General features: G+C 39.9%; 4 protein-coding genes across 9 annotated transcripts; 3 read left to right on the top strand and 1 right to left on the bottom strand.

Annotated features, from left to right (window-relative positions):
• The first annotated feature begins 569 nt into the window (after positions 1–569).
• Positions 570–7113, top strand: LOC103977284 (uncharacterized). 6 transcript variants are annotated; one of them, XM_065111862.1, is made up of 5 exons: positions 570–777; positions 5872–6545; positions 6613–6696; positions 6776–6898; positions 6970–7113. In XM_065111862.1, the coding sequence occupies exons 1-4, from the start codon at positions 740–742 to the stop codon at positions 6871–6873; spliced, it is 894 nt and encodes a 297-aa protein (XP_064967934.1). In that variant the 5' UTR covers positions 570–739; the 3' UTR covers positions 6874–6898; positions 6970–7113. The 6 variants fall into 6 exon arrangements, with proteins under 6 accessions (XP_064967934.1, XP_064967928.1, XP_018678548.2 ...); XM_065111856.1 differs by having other exon boundaries at positions 6776–7113; XM_018823003.2 differs by having other exon boundaries at positions 571–777; positions 5899–6545; positions 6776–7113.
• Positions 7114–7853: 740 nt separating this feature from the next.
• LOC135635820 (uncharacterized) lies at positions 7854–9038 on the top strand. The gene has a single exon (XM_065147182.1). It carries the CDS (start codon positions 7854–7856, stop codon positions 9036–9038), a length of 1185 nt encoding a protein of 394 aa, XP_065003254.1.
• A 2795-nt stretch (positions 9039–11833) lies between these two features.
• On the top strand, positions 11834–13557 carry LOC135614453 (WRKY transcription factor WRKY51-like). Its single transcript, XM_065111848.1, has 3 exons — positions 11834–12513; positions 12615–12740; positions 12828–13557. Exons 1-3 carry the CDS (start codon positions 11939–11941, stop codon positions 13000–13002), a joined length of 876 nt encoding a protein of 291 aa, XP_064967920.1. The 5' UTR covers positions 11834–11938; the 3' UTR covers positions 13003–13557.
• Positions 13558–14262: 705 nt separating this feature from the next.
• On the bottom strand, positions 14263–18145 carry LOC103977412 (uncharacterized). Its single transcript, XM_018823444.2, has 3 exons — positions 17740–18145; positions 14660–14757; positions 14263–14494 (listed from the first exon to the last, which is right to left on the bottom strand). Exons 1-2 carry the CDS (start codon positions 18116–18118, stop codon positions 14687–14689), a joined length of 450 nt encoding a protein of 149 aa, XP_018678989.2. The 5' UTR covers positions 18119–18145; the 3' UTR covers positions 14263–14494; positions 14660–14686.
• Positions 18146–18561: the final 416 nt, after the last annotated feature.

The raw sequence follows: 18561 nt of genomic DNA, 5'->3' as shown, positions 1-18561 counted from the left end.
TCCATTATTTATGACGTATATGTTTTTATTGAAGTACATTTCATACATGTGAACTAAAGAATCAGGGACGAGAGTTTGTCTTGTTGTTGCATTTAAATAAAAAAGAATTTGTTTTATTATGGTCTCAATATTTTAATAATAAAATCAAGCTACTTTTTAGCTGAGATCCGTTTGATCTTTTGCTTTTTATGTATATAATATATATATATATATATATATATATATATATATATATATATATAATATCCGTTATTTATGTGTGATATAACCTATTGAGATTGTCGATAAGTGTCAGATTATATATATATGTATGTATATATGTATATATACATATATGTATATACATATATATTATATATATATATGTGTGTATATATATATATATATATATAATATTAACATATTATTTGATTTATTTTCTAGTGCATACGTGGCATAATCGGGTCCATACATGCCGCATCATCTCCACCTACATCCATGGTGGATTGGACGCTCGCATACATGACTCTTTGCACGAACCCGCAGAGAGCTTTATCTCGAGCACATCTACCCGTTCTCCCCCCCTCCTCTCTTCTCTCTCTCTCTCTCTCTCTCGCTCTCGCTCTCGTCCCTCCAATTCTCTCTCTCTTTCTCTCTCTCGGTCTCGTCCTCCAACACCGTTCCTTCTCCTTCTACTCGTCTTTCATATCTCCCTTCTTCCTCGTATTCGCGTTCGTGTTCGATTCTTCGGCAGCCCACGATGGCCCGCATTGCTGGTGGAGTTAACGGGCGATCCAGGTGGGTTGTTCTATTCCATCCTCATGCCCTGCTTTGTATCGCTTCAAATTCCTTTCTTGATGCTTTCTCGCACGAATGAGAGAGCAATTCCGCGTCCGTATGGTATCCCATTACGATCGAGCCCTGTGTGATCGATGTTTCCCTGCGATAGCTCAATTGGAAATTCTCCCCCTTTGGAACCTAAAAAAGAAATATTTACCGGTGGACGGTGATGATTCCTATTTGAAAGTTCGTTGCTCTCAGGAACATCCTCTTTAGTTTCCCGTTAATTGGTGGCCTCCTTTTGGGCTGAGTCGGGGGCGGTGACAATTTCATCTAGTGCAATGTCCGTAAAGACGTTTCGTTTGGCTATCTCGCACTGCTGCAAGTTCGTGAGTTTGCTGTCAATCTTTCTTTGATCAATTACACATGGAATGAAATAGCTTCTGATTTGCACACTAGACGACAAAGACCCTATATTTACCCTTTGGGTCATGTTTTATTTCTGAAGATAGTGCTGCTGACTTAGGTTAGATGTGGTTTGTTTCTCATAACGACAGCTGAGCATAGTAGTTTTGAGTTCAATTTGTGTGCTAAATTTCAAATTTTTGGTTTTGCTTCTGCTTTATTAATTATGGAGCCTTGTCTTGTTAACCTCTCTACCATTGCTGTTGAACTGATTTATTTTTCTCATACATTTTTTTGGAGCTTTCTGGACAATGGAATCATTGCATCAATCATCAGTGGACAGTTTGTTCGTTGTAAATTTTTATGGCTGGTCTGCATAGGCTTGGTCATGATTGATTTACTGTTTTATCATTTCTAGGAATATGGTATTTGTGTGCTAGTATGTAGATGGTGTTTCTAAAATACTGTACTGGCATGTGAGGTGGTGGTATCTTGCTTGGTCTGAGATGATTCAAGCTGGTTTGAGATTTGAGAGTCTTAAACAGTTAAATGATGAACGAGGCACTTGTCTCATTCTAGCATGTGAGACTTGATAGAATGCAGCTTGAAAAGTTAACTGACATCTATTCCCCTTGTCTAGAGATACAATCACTTTCTGAATGCATTTGGAGAAATATGAGCTTTGATCAAGAATAGTGAAGGGTATGAGATCTAGAAGTTGAAGGGTGAAGGAAGATCTATGTCTCATCGGAGCATGCAAGAATCAATATAATAATGCTTGTAAAGTGAAACAGAGTGAATACAAATAAGGAGGAGGAACTTAAGTGACATTGAACCTCTGTTGTTAGCTTTAAGAAATTACCATTGCTTTTGAAATGGAATTTGGAGACATGAACTTATTCTAGAAATACGAATGACTTTCTTTTTTAACTCTACAGCTAAGCGGCCTATGGAAAGGCAGAATATCTGACCATTCACTCTTGTAAATTGGTTTTCTTGCTACCTTTTCTGCATACTTGTTCAACCTATTGAATAATATATAAAATAAATTCCTTTTGATCTTATAGCATGCATTTCTTGTCATCAAGAAATGTATTTCTTATATTTCTATTTTTCCTTTAAACCATAATCTTTTGACTTAGAAATTTTTTTATAAAGTGTTGCATTTATTTTCTATATTGCTATTTTGTACCTTGTCCTTGTCATCAAAGTTTGTGGAATATGAATGCTTAGATATTTGATTTATACTTCTCCCCTCTGCATAACTAATATGTATTGAAATTAAGGTAATTCTAGAATCATGGATTTGATTTTTGCAATCAACCACATTATATTATTTGTTCCAGGCTAGTTAATTTATCAGTTCTAAGAATAATCACTAGTAAACAAAATGTTGATAATTGAATGGTTAATGGTATAAGAAACTCTTGTGGCATGTTAGATTTGGATATTTTAGAGTAAGTTAACTTAACTCGACAGATTCGACACTAGTTGCTAGTTGGATAATGTTGGTTTATAAGATTAAGTGTTGGATATTTGAACGAAGTTAGGGGAGAAGTTATCACATTAAGATCATTTTATTATGTCAAACATATGCTCATGCCACTTTTTGTCTCAAACACGTATGCAACATGCACTATATCATTTACATCTTTTCAGAATATGCATCCAATAAGGTTATCATTCTTTTGAAAATGTCAAATCACAAATCATCCAGTAGGTTTATCTTTGGCCATATCAGAGCCGGTTAGAACTTGGCTAATTGATTGATTTTAATTTGGATTTTGGATATCAAGTCTCATCTTCAAAAAAGTATACCTGGCATATGAGGCTCCCGCCAATTTGGCGAGGGTCAATGTACACAACCTTATCTTTATATCTAAAGAAACTGTTTTAAGAGTTGAAACCTGGTCTCTTAGGTCACAAATGAGCAAGTAACAAGTTCCATCAACAGTCAAGTAACAAATCCCATATACAGAGAGAAATTTTGACCCTTGCATTTGACAAAAATGGTATCCAGTTGAATCATATGGACAAGAGTGATAAACATTAAGATAATATCAATTTGTTTCATGTTTTAAATGTTGACTCATATGTGATTTTTTGGGGTGTCACTGGAGTGGCTCCAATCCTTGTCATGAACTCAAGATTCTACTGTGTTTCTTCTGCTCAATTTTTCTCCTAGTGCTACTTGTTTCTTTACTGGCTTCTTACTAGCAAAATTTTACTTGTAGGACAAATGATTTAGGATGTGAAAATTCAAAAAAAAAAAAATTAAGTACATGTATTTACAACACTTCATGCATCATGTTTTGAATGTATACTACTGGTTGCCCAAGGAATATGACTGGTCACAACCAAAGTGCCACTGGTGCAACCCAGGCCTAACTTTGGTTTAGGTTGAGTTGCAACGGATTTGAGTTTCTGTCAAATGCCATGATTATTTCATGTGTTTTCTTTTTTGCTGTTGAAAACAAAAGTACCAACTGTAGCTTCTTAGACTCTTTTTCCTGACTCAACCAAACTTTCAGCGGGTCTCGTGTACATAAGTTATCCGGTTGACATACTTCCCTGTCTATTGTTAGTTATTGTCAAAACTTGTCATAGACAATACTGTTTCAAGAACAATTGAAGTTGCAATATGAGACCTGTAGCTGTGAGATCAACCAACTGCCATGTGTGGCTTCAGTTGGTATCTGTCCATGAATGCAACTTGCTATCTGATGCTGTTAAGTTATGCTGTATTGGGAGGATACATGATGCTTAATTATATCTCTGTTTATAAAAGTTTGTCCCACTTATCTTGGCCCACAATGTGATAATGACAAAGAAAAAATGGTGTTCAGTCAATTTAACAATGAACCTGCTTTCAGTCTTGATGTTTGCAAATACAATTGCAACTTTTGCATATGTGACAAAAGACCAATTTATGCCCATTCATCATTTGGGGCATGTCCATCTCCCTCAGATTTTACTTTGGTGGATGGGACTTCTAAGTTCTACCAGTCTTAGTTGATGCTGTAGAGTCCAAAATTTTTTTGATCCAATTCCTCTAGATTGAACTTGGGTCTTAGTTTGAGGCTTGTTTTGTACAATGAACTGGTTTGAACTTGGTTTGAGGCTTAGTTTGAGGCTTATCCAATTCCTCTACCAGACTTCTAAGGTGCCTTTGTGCTGGTTCCTTATATTATGGTGTGTCCTTCAGTTCAGACCACATGGATCTATGTATTGACAAACTAACTTGAATTGGTCATAAATTTTCATGAGCAACATTTTTAGTTATTTCAAGCAACAATTTACTTCAATAGCCAAAAGCATGCATGTTGCTTCTAAACATGCTCCCTTAAATATCTGCAAGGCAGGAGAATACTATTTAGATTAAGACTAAAACATTACTCCATCATGAATTCCTTAATTTTTAGCTCCTTAGACCTAGAAATGGTTCCGCCTTAGTAAGAAGATGATATATGTTCTCCAATTTCTTTTCTTGTGGTTGCACCATATATGAGAGATTTTGACAAGCAGTTTGCCTAAATATTGATTTGTGGAGATAACAACTGTAATACTTGAGTATCAAACTGAGACAGCTAATCTTAAGAGACAAGGTTGGTGATTGAGTTTGACTTGGCTTTACATCATTTTCACACACTTGGCTCTTTACAATGCTTATTGATCATTCCCCATATCAGGTTCTCCCTCTATACAGACATATGTAATATTTATGCATATAGTTACATGTATAGCGCAAGTCTTGGCAACATGATTAGGTTGCTCCCTTGCGACTTGAGTAATCATGATTGGAGTTACAGATAAAACCTATTTAGCTGTGGAGATAAGGGCTATTGTGCCTCCTTATATAACTGTATCAATATGTTTGCTTTTATATGTATAAATTTGTTTTGTACAATATTAAAACTTTGTAGTAAAATCTCTTAAAGGTATTCACTGTTCTATTGCATTATAATGATTTACAAATTCATTGAAACCTGATGAGTATTGGTTGCCCTGCATTTGAAGATGTTCAGACCATGATTTACTACTTTTCATACTATAGCTCTGCACTTTATTTTTCCTCATGTAACTAATTCCTTTTTTTTCCTAGTGGGACAGGGATGCCATATCTGTGGTTAAAATCTTAATATAACTTCCTTCTGTACCTCTCTATCCAATGTATGTCTTAATATGCTCATCCTTTAAAATAATACCAGAAGTCTTTGACACAAGTTCGACAAACTTAGTGATTTTTTGTCAGTCTGACAATGGTTGTTTAATGCTGTTGCTAAGTTCCTAGTGAAGGCCATTGTTGGAAACAGAGGGACTAACATGAATTCTTAAAAGATTATTTGGTGGGTGAAAGTTTTTGCATTATTTCTTTGCTTCTGAAGCTTGACTTGGAAGAAATCCTCAGAAATTGGCAAACCCTTTTTAGGTATTTGTATTATAGACACATATAAAAAGTGATTCATAGGGATATCTGGTTATTGTGTGCATGTTGAACTTCTTGATGGCAAAAGCTATTTTCAGGGCCTCTCCTGTCTGCAGATTGAGTTGATGCTGTTTGTGGCCTTAACTTTGGCTACTGACTGCTGCTTACTCACTGCTGCATTATGAAATTAATTTCTCATTATTTACACATTTCATTTTTTTCTGCTTGCTACACTTCAGTTTATTTTGGGTGAGGAACTGTCTTCACCAATAGTTCAATAGAATGATAGATAAGTTCAGCAAACACAGATTGGTCAGCGGTAGGAGTGCGATGCCAGCAGGAGACAAGAAACAAACAGTCTCAGTGAAGAAAGTTGCTCTGAGAGAGTTGTCAAATGAATCCGGGAATATCAATAACTGGCAACCGGAAAATTTTATTCTGAAAGAAAAGGGACAAGACCCGGATTTGATTAAGGTATTTGTCCCTGATTCTGCAAGATTAGCTGGATCCAAAAGGAAGCAATCCGATGGTCCAGCAAATCCTTCCAGCTCTCAGGTGCCAGGCAAAATTTGTTCACATGGAAATCTCGTCTATGTTCGTAGAAGGCTTGAAACAGAACAAGCCAAGACTGGCACTTCAGGCAATGCTAATAAAGATGAATCTTCTGAATCAAGGATGTCAGAAGGCGTTGTCACGGTGGAACCAAATCCGGTTCTGAATAAAATCCAGGAACCTAAAGCTGCTACTTTCGGGGGACCGTCGGATCTTAATTCTTGTGAGAAGACCAACTCTGGGTTAGTAGTTTCAGAACCACATTACTCAAGTGTTATCAGTGAAACTCCTGTAATTGACGATTCACTTAAAGTGAATAATCAAGATCGGGGAGAAAGATTCCTTCAGTTGCAGATGTTCTTAAAGAGCTGCAATCAATCCGGCCAAGAGGATTATATGCAAAGTAAGTCAACTTTTCGGTTGCTAGGTTATATATCGGTGATTTCTGATATCTTGTGTTGATAATTCAGTGCTCCGGTCCTTATCTGCTGCTGGTCGAAGTAAGCATGCTGTCGAGTTGGAGAAAAGAGCAATACACCTCTTGTTGGAGGAAGGTAATTTAGCCTTCTGTAGCCTGTGATCCATTTCTTTCTTTGAAATTACTTGTATCCATGGCTCGGCTTTCTTTGGCAGGTAAAGAATTACATCGCATGAAAGTTCTTAATGTTTTGGACAAAGCCTCACAACAGGATCATGTGATGCGACCAGCTCATGCGTCATCGTCTTTATAATCACATTTTCAGAGATGAGAACAAGGTAAATAGTGTCAACTCAAAGAGTTTAACATGTAAGCGATGTGGATCTTTGATTTTGTAGTCTCGTGACAGTTATCTTTGCGTGGAGTTGAGAACTCTTGTTTGATCTGGAAAAGAGATGCTCCCATGTCATCTAAAGAGCCTATGTAACTTTGATTTCAGTTTTTAGATGTGTATGAAACTAATAAGAGTAACATGGAATTTTGCTTGGAATTAGCAGCTGCTCTTCCTCTTGACTTGTGCGAATTGGATGAATTTGAGCAGTACTTCGTATCCTCGTACTAAAGTCATGAGAGGATTTCTAAGTCGTGACACGGAATATTTATTTTACGAGATTTTAGATGAAGTAAAATGATATTTGTTGATATATATATATATATATATATATATATATATATATATATATATATATATATAATTTGATGTAATATATATTTTAAATTTTTTAAAAGTGATATTTGTTTTTTATTATTTTTAATACTCAAAAGTCGAAGTCGACTCGGTTCATCTGATCGATGGTAGTATTTTTAATCACGAAATATCAAGAGTTGAATGATAGCCGAGAGAGAATGAGATAAAAGTAGAGAAGCTATTGGATAAAAAAAAAAAAGTGTTTTTTTTCCTTCCCTTAATTCGAATTTAGAATTAATATAATAATCTCAGCTATATTACAAAACCCGACTAGTTTTATGTGATCCGATTGATCCATTCTGATGTTTTAACAAAATCGATCGATCGAATGAGTGGATCAGATCGATCAATGCTTCGATTATCGATTTTTAGTCATCACTCGATCGATTGCCATCCTAATTTTATCAGGTTTTTCTACTCTTCCTTCCGTCTTGTGTTCTAACTCGAATTGCCACGTACGGCGTATTGGATCGATCATACTGACCTTGCAAATTGGTGAAGATTATTGAGTGACATGTTATTCTTCGTATGATTTGAATCAAGAGATGAAAAGCGTCTTTTATGGCTCGGCATGGCTTTTGCGTCTCCTGCGATCCGTACCTTCTCGGGATTCAGGTCGTGTCCCGAATCGCGTCCTGCAGCGTGTTCCGACCGACCAACGCCACGTGTTCGACGCGCTCGTTCGGTTTGACGGTCCCGCCGCCAACCGTCACACTTCAAACGGCGGATGTAACCGCCGACGGGAACACGACGCTTCGCCGAGCGACGCCATCGTACTCCATTTTCTACTTAACCCACCTACTTCTCCTCCTCTCCTTCAGCAGCAACACCGAGAACCCGATGCCCCAATGACTGTCACGGCCAACCCAGAGCCCCCCGTCCACCCCGGTGGCCTCGCGGCTGCCGGCGGAAGCGCAGGCGACGACGACGGCGACGACCCGTCAGGACACAAGCGCCTCAAACGCAACAACAACATCGACGCGAACCCCGTCTTCCCCGAAGACGATGACGACGAGGAGACTGGCGACGAGGAGGCCGGAAAGAAACCTCCTGCGCCGCTTCGTCGTCCTCCCCGCCGGCCCGAGGCTGCCGGGCCGCGGCAGTGCGACATCTGCAATAAGATCTTCAGTTCGATCAATGCGCTGCACGGGCACATGCGCAGCCACCCCTTCCGGAAGTTGCACGGCTCGGCGACGCCGTCGTCTGGGAAGCTGGATGCCGAGCAGGAGGTGGCGGACTCTTTGCTTCTGTTGTCTGGGCAGGGAGGGGCGACGCGGAAGAGAAGGTTCATCTGCAGCAGGTGCAACAGAGAGTTCGCCACCCGGCAGGCTCTCGGCGGCCACCGCGCTAGCCACAAGAGCCAGAAAGGCTGCTTTGAGAAGGCCAGAGAACTAAGAGAGTACGGCCCCAGAAGCGGGAGGAGAAGAAGGAAGAGAGGAATCAACAACGAGGGGCCGTCTGGGACCAAAAACACAGAAGCAGCAGCGGTGACATTTCCAGTGACAGCACCACCGGCAGCGCCTCGCGCAGCAACAAAAGCAGTCGAAAGGACGACGACGACGACGACGACGACGACGACGACGACGACGACGACGGTGAGGAGGGGTAGGAAGAGGAAGCTGGACCTGAACCTACTGCCGGCGTCTTCGGACGACACCAGCGGAGGCAATGGCAATGGCAATGGCAACGGCAACGGCAATGGGAGTCCGACATCCGGTGCCAAATGTTGATGAAACTGAGACAGATGCCAACTGATGAGAGTATGCCGTGACATCGTTCATCCAATATTGCAATAAGCATAACTTTTCTGCTGACATTTATCACTACTTTTCTTCCAGCGTGAGATGTTTTTGTGGTGTTTCTGCTCAACATTATTATTGTGTTAAAACTCGTACTCTGTTTCTTGATTCACTAACATTCTTCAGGACGTTTATATATATGTGTGTGGTTGTTGAAATGATCGTTCGTGCTCTTCTCCATGCTAAAGTTTGCAGGCTTACGTACGTGGTAACACGGTACGATGCATGCATGCATGGCTGCTGCAGTTTACATTACATGCACGTAAGCGACGTCCAAGAATGTTCCTCTCTGCATGATGCGGTCGGATGGAGTATGGCATGACGGCGACGACGTGCTTGATTTCATGAGTATTGGAGGGATTCTATTTTTGATACGTAGATGCAACTAATTTGTTGATTCGGTGAATATGTTAGGTGAGTCCGTGAGATCAATCAACCGGATTTGTCGAGGAGAATATTTATGAGTAGGAGCTTCTGAGGTATGCATGATTCAGATTTGACTTTTTCTTTCTCTTCTTACATATTTTTGGGTATACCTCAGACGCTTGTTTTGTAGAGTTTATGCGAGGGATCCGCTTGGAGTACTCTCCTCGAAGGACTATCCAGAGAAGAAGCTTGACAAGGCTAGAAAGAAGGCGGCCCAGTGCGGTAGCATCAGCAAGGTGTAGCCAAATAGGACTTGGATTTGGATTTGGATTTGGATGATGAACGACAATGATCCGACCAGAGTTTTTAATTTGGATTTGTGATTTGTATGTTGAATAGATTATGTTGTAAACTAAATATACAACAGTAGATTCGAAATAATGTTACTACTGCATGAATAAGAATTATAATTCTGTAGTTCTAACAAGTGCCGGCAGTTTCATGCACTCTCGAATTCCCTTGTCTTTGAGGATTGGTTAATTGATCTTACTTTTTCGAAGAATAACAAGGAAATAGAGGAAATGTCTCGAACCACCGGTAGCAGACAGCCAATGGCAATTCATTCGCGTTCAGATAAACATTGTATCTATTGTAGTACTTTGTAATTTGGCATTTGTTTTTGGATCTATTAGCGTTTAATGCTGTAAGATGGATCAACATTGTCACGCTGGACTATAGAAGAAGAATAAGATGCATAAAATATGGATTCTTAGCTCTGCTGGGATTTCATGACAGTGAAGAAGAATCCAGTAATGATATATATTTGAGATCTTAAAAAAGCTTTGGTGGTTAGCTTTTTTGGTGTTTGTGGACCGTAAAAGGTTAGCATTTTCGAGTTGATCGGTGATGCTCGATGGTGCAAATCCTGATGTGGTATGGAACTTAGGAGGATCAACGATGACACTAAGAAATGAATAATATTGATGTAAATTTTAATAAATTTTAGAATTTCAATCGAGTAAAGAATATATATATATATATATATATATATATATATATATATATATATATATATTAGATCTTAAAACACACAATCGAGTAAAGAAAATATATATAGTGAAGATATTATTTTCTCCATATTATTTTATATGGAGAAAATAAATATCTTCACTATATGAAGAAAATAAATACAAAGAATGTCTCTTCTCTCTCTTGAGTTAAACTTAAGTTAGAAATCCTGTGCACACTCTCACATAAGTCAAAAAAGAAATATTTATTTACTTACTAATATTTATTCTTAATTAAAAATTTAATCTTAATATTGCATGTGGTTGGAATCTAACTTAGGTCTCCTACACTCCTTACCAACCCCAACCTAACACATTGAATAATAATAAACTCATCATAGTTATCATGTTCTTCCATAAATGATTCGAATCATTTTTAAAAGGAGAGACTAAATATATCTCCTCCATCAATTCTTAACCATGTCGACAACAGCGTCTGCCAGCTAGTTTAATGCCTCAACCACAACCCAATCGGCTCTCCACTAACTTCTGTCGGCGAGTTGACCAGAACGCCATCGGCAGGGCGGCAAAAGTCAAAAAGGAAGAAAGAAAGTTGCAGCCAGCTGACCTCGCTTTGAAGCCAAGTTTTTTGCAAGAGAAAGCAAAGAAAAGCAGACGAGGAGGAGTTTGCCTTGGAGCCACGCTTCCTGGGGTCAAGCAAAGCATCATCAAGTTATCCCCATCAAGCATGTCAACCAATCGGACGGCCCGCGGCTCTCTCGTTGACTTTTCCTCCTTCCTCACCTCATTTATTATTATTATTATTATTATTATTATTATTATTATTCTAAGTCTCGAATCCCTCCATCTCCGGCCTCCTGCTTTAGAAGCACATTTTTCTTTATTTGAATTATGTATATTTCTAACTTAAGTCTACACCTACACTGTAACGACAATGAGAACGAAATATATCTCATCTGATAAATATATGTAAATATAAGTCCGAAAGTTCATCCATATGTATCTGATCATCTTATCTTTAGGACATGGTTTTTTGAATATATATATATATATATATATATATTATTATTATATCAAAATGTTTACGAAGGTGGATAACACTTGGTAGGTTCCCTGTCCAAAAGTCAACGGTGACTTGGAAGGCAGAGCACCCTGTTTGCTTTGCTGACGCGCCACACCACCCGTTCTCATCCGAAAGTCCACGCGACGAGTCGAAGAAACAAACCGGGATCTAAAGGCCTCTTTTGACTTTAATTCTCGTGCTTTATTAATTTATTTTTGATTTTTCTTTTTCATGTTCTCTCCCTCTCGACCTCGCTCATTATAAACATGTGCTCCTACTGATCTCTCCTCTCTCCGCTCTCCTCTCCGTGGTAATATTATTATGAGGTCACTTTGGATCAGATCTCGGGGTGGCGTTCTTGATCGTGTCGAACGATGATGGCCGTCGATCTGGTGGGCCGTGGAAAGATGGACGACCTGGTGGCGCTCCAGGAGGCGACCGCCGCCGGGGTCCGCAGCTTGGAGCACCTCGTCTTCCGGCTCTCCCACCTCCCGTCGTCGCCGTCAGATTGCAGCGAAATCGCTGATACGACGATCTCCAAGTTCAAGCAGGTGATCTCCGTCCTCGACCGCACCGGGCACGCCCGCTTCCGCCGCGGACCGGCTCCCGCCACCGACGGAAGGCTGAGTCTACTCCCGGAACCGCCGAAGCCGCGTCCGCCGACGGCGCCGAGGGCCATAACCCTGGACTTTACCAGGCAGGGGGGCGACCTTCCTGGGACGTCCCTGAAGCTCGGTTTCGGCGCCTCGGCCACGACGTCGTCCGCGAATTCCTCCTTCCTCTCCTCGCTCACCGGCGACGGCAGCGTCACCAACGGCAGGGTGGGGCCCTCCGTCGGGAAGCCCCCCCTCTCGTCGTCGTTCCACAAGAAGAGATGCCCCGGCTCCGGCGTTGCCGCGAGAAAGAACGCCGGCGCCGACGGCCTCTGCCACTGCTCCTCCAAGAAGAAGTAAGCCCCCGTCCCTTCGTCGTCCAGCTCTATTTAGCTATCCTCCGTCGTGATATCTAACCTGCGCCATCCGTCGTCGTCGTCGTTTCTCGTTCGTGCAGGAGATCGCGGGCGAAGAGGACGATACGCTTGGCGGCGATAAGCTCGAGGGACGCTGACATACCGCCGGATGAGCACTCGTGGCGGAAGTACGGCCAGAAGCCAATCAAGGGCTCCCCTCACCCCAGGTAACTACTTCGCTCCGCCCTCCACCACCGTCCGGTGCGTCAACCCTGGCGACGTGGCCTGATCTGACCCGTCTCGCTCTTGCGCAGGGGCTACTACAAGTGCAGCAGCGTGCGGGGGTGCCCGGCGAGGAAGCACGTGGAGCGGGCGGCCGACGACCCCTCGGTGCTCATCGTGACCTACGAGGGGGAGCACCGGCACACCCCCAACCCTGCGCCGCCCGCGTCCACGGAGGCCATCATCGTCGGCCGCCCACGTGCTTGATTCCTTTCTTTCCTTGGTGTCAGCGTTAGCCTGTAAAAAACGATTCACGAGGAAGGAAGATTGAAGAAGAGAAGAGAAAGAATTCGAGAAACTTGAATTTTGACTTGCGTGGTGGGGGTGGAAAACATGTTGTCGCTTTGGAGCTGTGAATTAACGAGCTGGGTTTGATGCAGAAGACTTCAACGTTGCGTCGAAAGACATGGTTGGGTGGAGCTTCCTTGGATCTGTAACGTGCAATGGCTCGAGTGGTCCTTGTTCGTCGGCGGCTCCGCTCCCACTTCTCGACTCCTTTTTGTCTGGTTGACCTCCATCACCTTGCACTCGAGGAGGATGTATTTGTTAATACATTCTGATAATTTTTGGGGATTGAAATTTCGACTCCTTGTTTAATGTATAAAAATATAAGGAACTCCAAGCTAAGATCAACAATCTTGTACGTCTTCCACTGTTGTTCCAATAATTGCTAGATATTTTTATTTTATAAAAAAAACATGATGGGTCCTGAAATGTATCTCATTATTCGCCCTAAAAATAAAGGTGGATGGATTAGGGATTCTTCTCGGTTTGCACTTATTTATATATATATTTTAAAAAGTTAAAAGAATGAAAATAATATTTTAACGAGTTAAAGATTGTAACGACTAAATATGATAATGTGTCTTAGCACAATAAGAATAGCGCAAGTCAGGGACTTTTCATTAGGCAATGAATTCTCTAAGAAATAAATTTTTTTTCTTATATCAATCATCGGAGAAAATATATTTATTAATTGGTTATTTGATGTTCTACTATTGTCTATTTATATAAAAAATATTTATATAAAATTATAAAAAAAATTTAAGATTAAGAGATGTCGATGAGAAAAACTCTTCTAATTATCATTCTAAATGTTTTATTTCATTTTACTCTCGCCTATAAAAGATAAGATTAAAAATTTTAAAGAGTCCGAAATGATCTTTTGTGTTAAAAAGAGATCTTATGGGATATATGGAATTCAAGTTAAGATGATGATGAATATTGATGGAACGAGCGCAGAGAGATGCAAGACGATGAAGGTAGTGCAGGTTTCTTTGTAAGACAGCAGTGGCAAGTGCATTGCTTGTAGCTCCTAAAAGAGGGAATCCTTGGCACACTACAAGAAGGAATCTAGGAATCTAGGAATCGAAGATTAAAATTTTGAACAAGCAACTTTAGAAAATCTTCTGCAGTCCACTTTAGGCATACCATACATCAAAATTCACAGTGTTACTCGGATTTGATCATCTAAATCTTCTAATATCTTAATTCTTATAGTTAAGTTCATCCAATTATAAAGAGTTAATCAACCTACTTTGGATTACATGTGGGAAAAGTTCTACTACAGGCTGCTGCAGTATGGAAGAGAAAACAGGACTGGTTTGCATCAACTCTACCAACTGTGTTTAGTTTGCATCAACTCTACCAACTGTGTTTCCATCATCTAAATATATACTTCGTCGCTGAATAGAAGAGCCTGCACATTAAGGCAAAATACACAAAAAAAAAGAGAGTTAGTGTTCCTAAGAATTAGATGACTTGTGCACAGCATCAATCACACAAGTTTAGATGACCTATTATCTGAGTTAGTTGTTGATTTTGTACATCTCAAACAATATAATCCATGAAAACACAGACACACCTGTCTCCGGTGGTTGTCGGTTGACGATTAGCTTTCTTCGTCATCAGATTGCGCCTTGGTCCTCTCTCGTCTCTTCTTTACTGGTTGCGGAGATACACCTGGGAATCCACAGGAGAGGTATAATTAAGTAATCATGAAAGAAAAGCATGTTCTCTTTCAATAAATTGTTAAGGTTGTCAAAACTGCCTGGGATGACCAAGAAATAAAGACATTCTAAACCCTAATAACTTAGCAATCGGCAGGTAATATGATATCTGAGTAACATATTATACGACAATTAATCCTGATGTCCCAACCATTCCAGAGCAAGCTTACCAAGTAACATATCCATGTTATGATGCCATTTATGGGGTGAGATCATGAATATCTGCATTAATTTATTGATGAACACAATAAAATTAAAAATGAAAGTATTGTGAAATTATGGCATGTTTATGGGAGCTTGTCAAGTTTAACATTCATAATAACTTTGATTTAATTTTCAATTTAAGCCTCAAACAGATTTCACTCTCACAGTGTTGATCTTTGAAGATAAAAACTACACTGCCATGGAACATATACAGTTGCATGTACAACAAAAGTAATTGTCTGTACAAGAAACAATGGTCTTAAACAATCCATGTTTTCCGAATTCTAAGACTAGTACAAACAAGACTGCTAGGAAGGATTCAGAGAATCATCATGGATCAGTCTTTTATACTAATTACATTGAGCTCTAGATGCCTGAACTGGGAGCACCAGCCTCATAAGCTGAGCACAAAGCACCTAGGTAGTTGCCAATGACAACACCACCCAGTTTCTTTAGTAAAAACAACCTATATGCAGTAGAACTGACCAAACAACTCTGAGAATAGTACAAAACAGGGAGAAAAGGTCATCAAGACCAAAACTGTCACTTGGTGTCTCGAGAAACAAGTTATGGTCCCTCGTATGCAGTAACCTAAGCTTCCCAAAAAACACACTCTCGGAAGAATCTAATGATATCAAACATTGAGTTCCTTACCCATAACTAATCTATACAGGTTTCAGTCCCACTTTCCCTGTCCACATCCTTCAAGAAGAAAAGACGAAACCAAAAATAGTAGTAGTAGCAATATGTTCTTCAGTCCACCAAGCAAACATTATGCAAACAACTACTAGATTTACTCAACAATCCAAAAAACAACTTGGTGACAGCCAAATGTTTTTAAGAATTTGACAGTTGTGTAAAATAACATGCATAAAATAGCTGGTTAGTTGATTATGTTCTTATCAATCTATGCCCAAAACTAATCTATACAGGTTTCAGTCCCACTTTCCTCATCCATTTCCTTCAAGTAGTAGTAGTAGTAGTAAGTATAATATGACCTTCAGTCCACCAAAAACACATTATGCAAAAGACTACTAGATTTGCTCAACAATCCAAAAAACAGCTTGGTAACAGCCAAATGTTTTTAAGAATTTGACATGCATACGATAGCTGGCTAGTTGGTTATGTTCTTATCAATCTAGGTCTGTATTAAGAGATATGATGACCAAAAGGAAGGCACCATGATCCTAGTTACTTTAGGAATTACTTGAATTCCTATAAAGTTATGACTGGAAATCTGCTGCTAATAAGATCCAAATGGACTACGATAGAATATCAAATGCAATATTTGTTACTTGTATGTTCAATAAAATCTAACTTGCTACAGAAAATCTACACTGATGTTTGCTGCAAAGAGTATCATATTCAGTTCAGCATCATATTTATGTTTAGCATTTGAACCCTATTTTTTAGGTTAAACATGTCTGAAGGGAGGTTAGAATAGTGATGTTTAACTATAGATATCACTATTTGAGATACACTGAGATTATACTCAAAACTTGTTTTGCACTTCATTGGTAAATGTTCCTAATTTGCTCTCCCTCCAAGTCTATTCAGCTCAAAAATTTTCACCTCAAGCACAGTATTTAGAAGCACCAACTGTAACTAATATGCCTCCTCTGAATCAATCATCCATGTCGACAGAATCTTCTATTTATTGTAATGTAACCACAACTAAAGGTTCCTCTATCCTTTAACAAAAACCTGAAGCTCTCCATATAATCCAACCTCCACAATGCAGGGAAATTGAAGTTCATTTTATAGCTTGAAGGTCAATCATTATATGGGTCGACATATTCACTCTGTCTAGAACTGGTCGCCTTTCAACCTACAGAGATGTTAAAATTTATGTAGAAACAATTGCACATCCATCAACCATTTTCCGGTAGTTTTCTTGTTTTCGAATAAACATTTTTTTATGGAAAAAGTTGTAAACTGGGATACATAGCACAGAGAACAAACATCAATATCAACAACAAACTCATATCATAGACCAAGTTTATTATCGGAAGACAGTCTGTTGTATTTGCGTGAGATAGTAAATGGAATAGCAGTCTTATACATGAACAGTATCAGTGAGACGCAAATAGTTACAACTCATGGAAAAAAAACTGTAAGAGTTCTATGTCACATGTATCCGGATGCTTTGGAACAATGCCTTAGCAACATAATGTCTACATATATTTAGAACCAATCCGGTCAAAATGCCTCAAACAAATATATTTCCACAACAAGAACCTACATATATGCATAAAGAATTCACTGTAAAATCTAACAGTTCATATCACAAAAAGCTGGTTTTCTGCAACAAAACTGCATAGTAAATATGTAAAACAAGCTATCTAGCAAAAAACATAAATATCACGCAAATTGCATACATGCATTCTCTAAAAACTTGTAATACTTTCAAGACAACCTCGAATCAGTTGACTTTGGCATTAATCCATGGTAGAAGCTATGGAATTGCTATGAACAACACTAAAATTGACGCATTGATCGCATACATTAATTTTTTAGTGATTATATATTGATATTAATAATTTTAACGTCACCGACTTATTTACAACGAGTTCGAATATGAGTGACAATATATATATATATATATATATATATATATATATATATATATATATATATATATATATATATATATATATATATATATATATATAGAGAGAGAGAGAGAGAGAGAGAGAGAGAGAGAGAGAGAGAGACAATAATGTTTCATCACCTTCAACGAAATAAGCTGAAGAGGGCCAGCCACGATCAGTAGTGAACGACATGATCTCCTCCGCCGTCATCGGGTTGGCGAGCCTGCTGACGAGCTCCACGACGCCACGGTGGCGATTGCGGGGCGGTACCCAGTAGGAGGAGCCAGGGAGGAAGGGTAACCAATAAGGGGCGGATCTACGGACTACGATGGCGTGGATGACGTCCTCAAGGCGGCGCATGCCGAGGACCTCGATCTCCGGGGGGAAGTCCTCCGCCTGGAGCTCCACGTCGATAAGCTGCGGCCGTTCGGAGCGGCTGCAGAGGCTGCGGAGGCCGAGAGGCGCGGCCACGGGGTGCGAGGCCCCGGCTAGGGTTCGGCCGCAGAGCAATCGCGCCATCAAAGAAGATGAGCGAAAGATCAGAGCACGAACGAGATCGGTCGAGAGAGGACCAAGGAGATAACACTATGTATATAGAGGGAGAGAGAGGCGGTGCACGTACCGTGAGAGCGTTTTAGATCCAATAAATTCATCGGATCCGGGTAACTCAGATACGGGTTTTATGTGGATCCGACCACATTATCTCACAGCACCGTGTAAGGCTACTCACATCACTATTATCGGATTAATCTTAAAGTCCGATAAGCTTATCAATGCGAAATAAGCAGCTACGTACACAGTATCTGATACAGATCCGTAACCCGTATTCAATCGATAGCTTATAGATCCAAAACGAACACCCATTGTTTGAAATTTGGGTTAGATTCGGATCGGGTATCAGTTCCATATTATCGGGCACAGATCCAATATCGGCAATATTTTCCGGGTTATCGGGCCGAACC

This window comes from Musa acuminata, chromosome BXJ1-3 (genome assembly GCF_036884655.1).
Source record: "Musa acuminata AAA Group cultivar baxijiao chromosome BXJ1-3, Cavendish_Baxijiao_AAA, whole genome shotgun sequence".
NCBI lineage: Eukaryota > Viridiplantae > Streptophyta > Magnoliopsida > Zingiberales > Musaceae > Musa > Musa acuminata.
This window is presented reverse-complemented; position numbering and strand designations above follow the sequence as displayed.

Bases quoted from the DNA above. Each gene is read 5' to 3' on its own strand.
- LOC135635820 (XM_065147182.1), top strand. From the start codon at position 7,854: ATGAAAAGCGTCTTTTATGGCTCGGCATGGCTTTTGCGTCTCCTGCGA.
- LOC103977284 (XM_065111862.1), top strand. From the start codon at position 740: ATGGCCCGCATTGCTGGTGGAGTTAACGGGCGATCCAG. The intron at 778-5,871 runs GTGGGTTGTTCT...ATAGTTCAATAG, and splicing joins GGAGTTAACGGGCGATCCAG to AATGATAGATAAGTTCAGCA. The intron at 6,546-6,612 runs GTAAGTCAACTT...TTGATAATTCAG, and splicing joins CCAAGAGGATTATATGCAAA to TGCTCCGGTCCTTATCTGCT.
- LOC135614453 (XM_065111848.1), top strand. From the start codon at position 11,939: ATGATGGCCGTCGATCTGGTGGGCCGTGGAAAGATGGACGACCTGGTG. The intron at 12,514-12,614 runs GTAAGCCCCCGT...TCGTTCGTGCAG, and splicing joins CACTGCTCCTCCAAGAAGAA to GAGATCGCGGGCGAAGAGGA. The intron at 12,741-12,827 runs GTAACTACTTCG...GCTCTTGCGCAG, and splicing joins AAGGGCTCCCCTCACCCCAG to GGGCTACTACAAGTGCAGCA.
- LOC103977412 (XM_018823444.2), bottom strand. From the start codon at position 18,118: ATGGCGCGATTGCTCTGCGGCCGAACCCTAGCCGGGGCCTCGCACCCC. The intron at 14,758-17,739 runs GTGATGAAACAT...GTGGATTCCCAG, and splicing joins TTCAGCTTATTTCGTTGAAG to GTGTATCTCCGCAACCAGTA.